Source organism: Dipodomys ordii, unplaced genomic scaffold (assembly GCF_000151885.1).
Source record: "Dipodomys ordii isolate 6190 unplaced genomic scaffold, Dord_2.0 Scaffold4, whole genome shotgun sequence".
NCBI classification, from domain to species: Eukaryota; Metazoa; Chordata; class Mammalia; order Rodentia; family Heteromyidae; genus Dipodomys; species Dipodomys ordii.
In genome coordinates this window covers 33,807,627-33,818,132 of record NW_012267220.1, presented here as the reverse complement: position 1 = coordinate 33,818,132, position 10,506 = coordinate 33,807,627, and the positions used below count along the sequence as shown (strand labels likewise).

The following is a 10,506-nucleotide window of genomic DNA, read 5'->3' as shown; positions in this document are numbered from 1 at the left end:
CAACCAAGATATGTTAACAAAAACAATGCAAAATAAGGAAAAGCAAAGATTCATCTAAAATAAAAGCATGCATGGGGATCACAATAAAACCAATTATTATAACTGTAAAAATTAAGTCCAAAAGTGTAACTATTTTCCAAATTGCTGATAAAATAAAGCCATCCCTGAGAAGTCATGAACAATAGAAAACACATATACCAGATGAAAAAAGGGGGTGCATTTGCAGGGGGCAAGAGAATGCTATAGGTCTCCCTATGCAGGAGGGGCAAGGGGGTCAGACTAGGAGAGGAGCCTAGAGGGTTGACTTCCTGACACAAATAAGGAAAAGCAACATTTATTTCCTGTTGTCTTCCTTTGCATTTGAATTATTTCTTTTAACCATATTGAGAAGAAAAAGTACAGCTTGGCCTTCTGAAAATTTTACCCAGAGAATATTTGTAATTTTATTCTGTATGAGGCAGCAAGATCCATTGAAATATTGTGGTATCAAAGGACCATCCAGGCCACATTTTTATAAGCTCTAGGACACTCAGAAGTTCTGTGACTTCTGAATATTCATGTGCTCTTCCCCTTTGCATAGCAGGGCAATGGCTCTGGTGTATATTTCCATTGTATTCCTCAATCTGTATATTTTGACAAGTTCCCCACAAATGAGGATATTCACACAATTAAATGAGAATCCTGGTAAAATGAAAGCATCATTGCTGCTCATGACATTGCTTTATGTAGTCTTGGGTCCACATGCTACTCAAGTTTAACTCTGGAGGACCAATTCAATTTACTTGCTACTTTGGCATTCCTCTTTCTTGGCAAACCACTTTTTCCAATTATTCCATGCCACGACTACCAGAGTTGCCATAACGAGAGCCGGTAAACCGATGTATAAACCTAGGAGCCACTTCTTCTCAGCTTTTGGAGAAATTCCTTCCACCGTGACACCTAAATATAAAAGCACATTAAAAATTAAGCTGATTTTACTTTCAAACTACAACAATGTTTTTAAATACTCTTAATTTTTGATAGTCAAGAGATAAGGGAAAATTACTATGAAACTATGATACTTAAAACTGTACCTAACAATTTTCTTTCTAGGAACTTGGGAGACTAAGCTCTAAAAAGCTAAAGCGTATTCTATGATACAGTAACTACCACAGAATCTCATTAAAATACTGTAAGTGGGCCCAAAGAACTCAATAATATGGAATGTGGAAAAATGTAATCAAATTTGCCTTGTTTCAAGAACTGGATTATCAAATCAACTTCACTCTAATATTGTGTCTAATTTCTAGTGAGTAATATATTGTCTGTTGACCCTTGAGATTGTGTGTATGTGTATATGAACATATTTTTGTGTGTATGTGTTTATACATATATGTGCATGCACATATAGAACATGCTACTAAAAAGGGCATGAGAGTAAAAATTTTGAAACTTGATTCCTAACCTGAATTCTTTCACTATGACTACAGGATACACAAATATAAGTTTGGTCCCTGAATTCCATGATAACAATTTGGCCTACTTCACATTCCAGTGTCTAGACTAGCATGTATCACCCACTAAGAATGTCAATAAATATTTGTGAATTTAGTACATACATATATGATAGAAACTAAAGCCATAATGAAAAAAGAGAATGTTATTTCCTAAGCAGCAATTTACAAATTGCTTTCATTGGAACTACAAACTCTTTCAAAAGTACATTATTATCTTCTATTTGATTTCTTATATAATAGAAACATACTAATAGTACTAAGCCCAGAATAAATATTTGTTTGAAGCTAAAATTTCAGAATTCATCATATAGGTCAAGTAACAGGTTGAAAATATTCTGAGGGAGACTATCAGGGATATGTCAGATTTAATCATGCTTGATTTTTTTTTTCCTGTTCAGTCATGGAGCTTAAAATTGGGGCCTGGGTGCTTTCTCTGAGCTCTTTTGCTCAAAGTGACCACTCTACTACTATAAGCCACATTGCTACTTCCGGTTTTCTGGTGGTTAATTGAAGATAGAGAGTTTCACCAACTTTCCTGCCCCTGCTGGCTTCGAACTGTGATCCTCAGAGCTTAGCCTTCAGAGTAGCTAGGATTACAAGCACCCGGCTAATCATGACATTTTTAACAGAAACAAGTTTATAGAAAAAGATTTTGAAGGGATATGTGGTTCACATAATTTGAGAGAAGTGTAGTTTAGTTCTCTTTTTAAAATCATAAATAATAGTAGCCTTTTTTTCAAGTGTCAAAAACTGACTTTATTTTACTGAAAATAAGCAATTTCAGAATTTCATTGAACAGGTATCTAAACACATAGGTACTTGCCCCCTTTCCCAGTCCATACGGAAGATCTCTTGCTAGGTGATTTGCAGTCTGGCGGGTTGAAGCCTTCCTTACATTTACATAGATCTTCGGAATTAGTACACACCTAGGATTGATTTTTAAAGTATTTTTATGTTGAAAGTGAAATTATGAGAAAGCATTCTGGTTACTTTATATTTTAATGAGTATGATTTTATTTATGTGATTTAATTAGGAAGATAAACTCATAAAATAAACACTTGGTATTTTAGACTAAAACATGCAGAAGAAAGAATGAAATATGAAGAGAGAGAGAGAGAGAAAACAAGAAGGAAGAGAAAAAGAAAGCAAGGAGAAAGGGAAAGAGGGACAAGCTATAAAGAGAGGTTCCAAAAAAGAGAGCACCTTCAAATGTTTATGAGAAATTTTTGTATGCAATTTAATATAAAGCCAACAACTTAAATTCTTTTTTTTTAATTGTAAAAATACCATACAGAGGGGTAACAATTACATGGGCAAGATAATGAGTACATTTCTTTCTTTTGTGGGGGGAGGTTCAGTCATGGGGTTTGAACTCTGGGCCTGGGCACTGTCCCTCAGCTCTTCAGCTCAAGGCTAGCACTCTACCACTTGAGCCACAGCGCCACTTCTGGCTTTTTTTTCTGCTTATGAGGTGCTGAGGAATCGAACCCAGGGCCTCATGCATGCAAGGCAAGCGCTCTACCACTGAGCCACCTTCCCAGCCCATGAGTATGCTTCTTATCAAGCACTGTTGCCTCCTCCTTTGTTTCCCCTTTCCATCCCTTCTCATACTCCCCCAGCCCCCCTACCTGATCCTCCCCCCCACCACCAAAGTTGTAAAGTTCGTTTTTGACATCTCATTGTTGCAATGGGTCCACCTGTATTCTAATCTTTCTAATACCATTTCCCAGAGTGAGGTTGTGTGCATCTCCTGCCATCTGTGTGTTTAGTGACTTGTCTACTTTTCCTTCCTCTGATTGGCTGTCAAAACACTTATTAGCATAGCACTGCCCTTCACCAGAGCTCAATTTGAATTTTTATCAGAAGCTTATTGTAATCCAAGGGGTACCAGATACTTAGCTTTGTTACAACATTTAAAAAATCAGGGCTTGAGTCAGGAGGAAGATGGCAGAGGAGAATCTGGGGGCTAAACAAATGGAGAAAAAACACCCTTTATGGTGAAAGCTTTGGGGAAACTAGGAATTCATGGAACACTCCTCAATATAATAAAGGCTGTGTATGACAAACCTACAGCCAGCATTATACTTCATGGTGAAAAGTTAAAGTCATTTCCTCTAATTTCAGGAATGAGACAAGGATGTCGGCTCTCTTCAATCCTCTTCAATTTAGTATTAGAATGCCTAGCTAGAGCAATAAGACAAGATGAAAACATAAAGGGGATCCAAATAAATGAACTAAAACTCTCCCTCTTTGCAGATGACATGATCTTGTATTTGAAGCAACCTATCGACTCTACTCCCAAGTTACTCGAACTGATTCGAAACTTTGGCAAAGTAGCAGGATATAAAATTGACCCTCAAAAATCCATAGCTTTTCTGTATGCCAACAATGAGAAGAGTGTGGCTGAAATCAGGAAAGCAACTCCTTTTGTAATAGCCCACAAAAAATAAAATAGCTAGAAGTTAACTAAAGAAGGGAAGGACCTTTATGATGAAAACTTTAAAAACCTGAAAAAGGAAATTAAAGCAGAACTAAACAAGTGGAAAAACCTCCCATGCTCCAGGATTAGGAGGATTAACATCATGAAAATGGCAATACTGCCAAACGCTATCTACAAATTCAATGTGATACCTATCAAAATTCCAACCTCATTCTTCAAGGAAATAGAAGAGGCAATCCAAAAATTCATATGGAACAATAAAAGACTCCGAATAGCAAAAAACAATCCTCAACAGAAAGAACAGTGCTGGAGGAATATCAATACCAAATTTCAAACTATACTATAAAGCCATAGTAATCAAAACAGCTTGGTACTGACACAAGATCAGACCTGAGGACCAATGGAATAGAACTGAAGACCCAGAAATGAACCCACACACTATAGCCACCTAATCTTCGATAAGGGAGTTAAAAAAGAATAGAATGGAAGAAAGGCAACCTCTTCAGTAAATGGTGCTGGCAAAATTGGTTCAACACCTATAAAAAAAAAAACTAAAGCTAGATCCTTATATATCACTCTGCACCAGAATCAACTCCAAATGGATCAAAGACCTTGAAGTCAAAGCAGATACCCTGAAAACATTACAGGAAGGCACAGGCTGAAATTTTCTTAATAAAGAACCAGACACACAGCAAATCAATGAAAGGATGGACAAATGGGATTGCATGAAACTGCACAGCTTCTGTATGGCAAAGGACATAGGTAGAAAGATCAATAGAAAGCCCACCGATTGGGAGAAGATCTTCACTAGCCATACAACAGACAACGTGTCTGCCCTCCTCCCTCTTCCCCGCAAAAAAAGTAGACAGATTGTGACCAAAATACAGGTTTTACTAACCTTATTGCAAAAAAAATAACCAGTGCTAAAAGGGACTAGAAGCACAGCTTGACAACAAAGCACTGGTCTAACAAGTGTAAGGATCTGAGCTCAAATGCCAATATTAGAACATCAATGAGAAAGCATAGCAATGTCTATGTTCTTCCTTGTATCTAAATATCAGTGTAAAAACAACTGATGATAAATTTAGAACTTAGAAACAAAGTTGACAATGAAAAAATATAAATGGAAATCTTAGAAATAAAAAATAACTGTGCATTATCAATTGATGAGATTGAGCTGAAGACAGGACATCAGGGATTGGCAATCTGCTTGTTATTCCATTGATCAACAAAGGAAAAAAAATAACTTTCAAGAATTTCAGGACAAACCTATGAATTCAAGGTGTAGAAGGAGCTGAGATAAAACCAAAGTCATCAAAAACCTATTCAGTAAAACTGCAGCAGAAATCTCCCCAAATCTAAATAAAGAAATGGATGGGTAGGAAGCATTTACAACCTTACATAGCCATGGCTAATCAAGAACTTCTTCATGTTATAGTAAATGTAAATACAACAGGAAAAAAGAAAAATATGAAATGCTGCAAAAAAAGAGGTACTATCTCACTGCAAAAGACAATGTATCATAAAAAGTCAATTTCTCAGCAGAAATCCTAAAATTCAAGAAATCCTAAAATTTCAAGTCCTGAAAGAAAATGTCCACCTATCAAGATTTCTATTTCTAAAAGTTATCTTTTAAAAGTTTAAAAGACATTAAAACCTTTAATATAACCACAAACTAAAGAAATTCAGGACTATTAAAATATACCACTGTATGTTATTTAAGGGAATCCTACACACAGATTAGAAAGCAAGACACGCAGAGCCATGAAAGCTTGGGGAAAATACATTAACAAATGAGAATCAGGAAAGAATCAAACATGTTCAACTCAGTTATCCGGGAGCCTCCTATGATGCATACGGGAGAAAGAGAAGAGCAAATATTACTGGAATCAACAAATGACAGGTATCAGACTATAATTCTCAATAATAACCCTAAATTCAAATGACCATAGCTGCCCAATTAAAATATTTTAGGAGCAGTGAAAATACTTGGCAAGATATTAGAACAGTAGATACATGCCATTAAGTATGTCAAAATCCATAGATTGTCCAATACCAAGTGAATTCCAGTGTCAGCCATACACTTTGGGGACATAGTAATGTGTGACTATATCTAACACCAATTTTAACAAATGTAACACTTTTGGTGTGAAATGTTGATATTATGAGAGGTTGTGTAAAAATTAATAGAAGAGAACTACGTAACATCCTTGAACTTTCAATTTTTCTGTGAATCTAAAGCTTAAAAAATCTTTAAAATGGGAGAAAATCAATCTCTTCATGTATTCTATGAACACTAAAATCTTCCTTTTGTGAGCAGGTTTATGTGTATAGGCATTTAGCACTTTGGGAAAGTGTTCAATAGAATAAATTTTCAAAATGTTAGTCATCTTCAAATTTAACCCAAAGTGTGGTTTAACACTAATTTTTAGTAGTTGAGTTTATTTACTCAATTACGTTCAATGTGTCTGGAACATTGAAAGAAGTTAGTGAACACTGGTAAATAAATTAGTACTGTTTAAAAAAACTATCCAAGAAAGTTGTGCTTCAAGACATCATTCTTTTTCTTTTTTTAATTTTATTTTATTGTAAAGATGCTGTACAGAGGGGTTACAGTTACATGAGTAAGATAATCAGTACATTTCTTGTCGAGCATTGTTACTCCCTCCTTTTTTTGTTCTTCCACTATCCCTTCCCTCCCCTACCCCTGCAATCCTTTACAACCTGAAGTTGTAAAGTTCATTTCCAATATACTGTCTTGGGGGTGTCATTGTTGCAATGGGTCATCCTGTGTCCTTGTTTCAGCATTTTGTTATTCCCCTTCTCCTCCCCAAATTGGACGAATGTATATACAAGATGTATATACAAATGTATATACAAGATACCAGTATCCAGTATAGTGACAACAGGAGATATACCATAGGGGGAAGAACATACAAAGGAAACAAAACAATCTCGTAGTAGATTACTTACTCCATTTCCATTGCATTTTTGTGCACAAGTTTCTGCTTGGGTCTTCAATGCTCTTGCTTCTACACATACAAAATTTACACATATCTAAAGAAAGACACATGCAACAAGTTTCTAGTTTGGGGGGTGGTAATCATGTCATTACAATTAGCGATTACATGTCACAACATCACAACTCAATGCTACCAATTTCATTCTAAGTGTTACTTTTGTGGTATTTCTGAATTTTGATGAGAGGTGTTTTTATTTATATTTAACATATTTTTAAATTTCTCTTGAAATTTTTTTTCTTAACCAGTGTGATACTTATGAATCTGGAGATTAATTGCTAAGTCCTTGGTGATGGACTGTGGGTGGTAATGAGGACAATTTAAGACTCATCAACTGTAATAATTACTACTCTTGTATGAGCTGTATGTAGTGGAGGTAGGTCAAGAAGAATGGGAGAACACTCTACACATCCATTGCATCCAATAAAATGTAAAGTCTATTAAACTAAATAATTTCAAAGAGTGATTCAGAACAGGAAATTGGATTGCAATGAGTTTGATAATAGCAAAACAAGTCATAATCAAAAAACTACTTTGTTTTATTAAAATACCATGAAATGAAGCCAACGTATTCCTGAGAACACAGTGAAAACAATACTTTGTACTTACTGAATATATAAATATTTTTCATAGAAAGAAAATGAATTTTTATACTTATGGTATAGATTCAGTTTTTGTAAAATATGAGCTATTATTCAAGTCATCTAAATCTTTAATAATATATTTATGAAAGTGTAATGGCAATGTATGTTATTTTATTATGAGATGTTGACAAAATCCAGAAATAATTCTTTCCATTTCAAAGTATGGTAATTGGAAGATTAAGGATTTATTCTCAACTTTGTTACCTATAGAATGAAATCGCAACTTTAGTAAGCTATGGCTTTCTCACATGAGTATAATAGTACTTTTCATTTAAAAAGAAGACAAAATTGCATTTAAGTTTGTTTCCAAGCCGGGCGCTGGTGGCTCACGCCTGTAATCCTAGCTACTCAGGAGGCTGAGATCTGAGGATCGTGGTTCAAAGCCAGCCTTGGCAGGAGAGACTGTGAGACTCCTATCTCCAATAAACCACCAGAAAACCGGAAGTGCCACTGTAGCTCAAGTGGTAGAGTGCTCGCCTTGAGCTGAAGAGCTGAGGGACAGTGCCCAGGCCCAGAGTTCAAGCCCCACAACCGACCAAAAAAAAAAAAAAAGTTTGTTTCCAGGTTAAAAACTAGATAATGAATGTAAAAACTATAGGTTAAAAACTAGATAATAATTGTAAAATTTTCTTAAATAATGTATGCAAAACCCTTTATCAAGGAAGTGGCAGATAACAGAATTTGACTCTATGCATCTATTGTTAAAGCCTATGCTTTATACTTTATTAAGTTACTTGTAAGCATAGATGTAGTGAGGAATTCTGTGAAACTAAATTTATTCCCAGGTTTTGGTTTGTTTCAGATAACATAATAATAGAATTAATACTAATAGCTAAATTAGGCAGGAATAGTAGTTCATGCCGTAATCCTAACTACTCAGAAGGCAGAGATTGGAAAGATCACAGCTTGAGGCTAGCCTGGGCAAAAAGTTAGTAACCCCTTATCTCAACAAATAAGTGAGGCACAGGAGTTCCCACATGCAATCCCAGCTACCCAGAAGTCCTAGACAGGAGGATCATCATCCAAGGCTGAGCCAGGCAAAAATGCAAGACTTTAGTTTTAAAATTAAGGAAATTAAAAGTGGTTGGAATGTGGCTCAGGTGATGGAGCGCTTGCTGAGGCCCTGAGTTCACATCTCAATACTTAAAGTCAAATTATAATCATCCTTACTATGTACTATCCCTTACATCGTGACCTCACCTAATCTTCACAACTGTAAGTGCTTCTATGGTCCCAAATTTACAAACACAATTGAAATACTATTAAGTAACTAGATGCTTTAGGTAACTTGCAAAAAGGCCAAACAATAAGAGCTGAAGATTTATTCCAAGTACCCTGCTCTCACTGCAGAAATTATATTACTGAGTGGAATCAAAGTGTGTTTCTATGCTATTTAGAAGTCCACAAATACCTCTCTCCTTCTCACTCTACCCTTCAAATATGTGGAGTCCCTACCTAGAACACGGAAACTCTTGCTGTCAGTTAAACAGCCATTTCTTCTAAATTCTTAACACTACACAGGAAAACCAGAAAATTAAAATTTGATCTTCAATGAAAAACATTGATTGAAGGAAAACTAGTTTTCAGAAATTAATTGTCACTTACCCTCCCATCATCACAAATAGGGCCACTTCGGAGTAGGAGAGGATCCCCTTCATTAGAAGTTGCTGAAAAGTCTGCAGTTATACAGATAGTATCTCGCACATAAGCATAAACCACAGCAGTGGCATTGTTAGTAGGAATGAAGGGTTTTCGGCTGCCGTAAGCACAAATTAACCTGCCACATATAAGATTCCTGCAAGCAGAATAACACCACATGATTGACGAGCATTATTAGGAATGCTTTGAATTTGCTTTCATTGACAAAAATCAACTTCTCTCCATTTATGGTAATATACTTAGGGAAATGTAATACGTTTAACATTCAAGTTAAAACATAAATTATATAATCCACTGATCTAAGTTGTCTTTCAATAGTACTAATAGACTTTTATTCATTTTGTGAGTTGTGTGTTTACTGCCACAACACTATGTCTCCCCAAAGGACAGAATGATGAATGAGTTTGTTACCTGTACCCTTAAGCATCTCATAGTCTGATATTAAATATGATACACATCCTTTTCCTTGCAGAAAATTAGGTAAGCATATATTCTAACAGCACTTATGAAATTTTTCATAAGGGAATATGCTATATATGAGTCAAATGTTACAAATGAGTAAGCTTTCAACAGGAAGAGGAAGGGATTTCTAAACAGAAGGTATAACATATACAAATGTAGGCAGCCTAAAACTGTGTTAATCAAACTACAAATTCCAGGAACACATGAGTCAACTTCATTAACTCATAGTTAACCTGATATCTGACACATAGTGGAATATTGATAACTATTTTGTTTAAACAAAATTGTGACCAAAATGGTGAAAGGGGTTACATGGATTGAGATTCACTACATTCACATACTGCTTTGTTGAATTGAAGCTCCTTTGTACAACTACTTAAAGATCAAAATAAAAATAAATAATAACCAAAATATCAAAGAGAGAGCCTTTTCAATGCAGGAGAAATTGAACTTAGGCAACAAAGTGGGAGGGGACGCCATTCTCTAGGCAAGAATGATTAAATTTGAAGAAAAAGTTCAGTGGTTATTATAACTTTATTTTAGATTGTAGTTAAAGCTTAATGATCAACCACATACAAACAAAATTAAATGCTTGCAGGGTGCTGATGACTCACTACCCACTCAGGAAGCTAATATTTGAGATCACAGTTCAAAGCCATCCCAGGCAAAACAGATCAGTGAGATTCATCTCCAATTAACCACAAGACAGAAGGGAAGATAAAGAGTAAAAGAGAAAGTGTAAGGAAGGAAGGAAGGAAGGAAGGAAGGAAGGAAGGAAGGAAGG

The 10,506-nt window shown here is 35.5% G+C and overlaps 1 protein-coding gene across 1 annotated transcript in view; it reads right to left on the bottom strand.

The window, feature by feature from the left end:
- Positions 1 to 778: 778 nt before the first annotated feature.
- The window catches only part of Adam32 (ADAM metallopeptidase domain 32), an 85,108-nt gene continuing 75,380 nt past the window's right edge, over positions 779 to 10,506 (bottom strand). The window contains exons 16-19 of the mRNA XM_013024331.1: positions 9,207 to 9,396; positions 6,911 to 6,994; positions 2,320 to 2,422; positions 779 to 939 (exon numbers count right to left, since the gene is read on the bottom strand). Coding sequence (XP_012879785.1) covers positions 779 to 939; positions 2,320 to 2,422; positions 6,911 to 6,994; positions 9,207 to 9,396 — 538 coding nt within the window. The remainder of the gene's footprint in view (positions 940 to 2,319; positions 2,423 to 6,910; positions 6,995 to 9,206; positions 9,397 to 10,506) is intronic.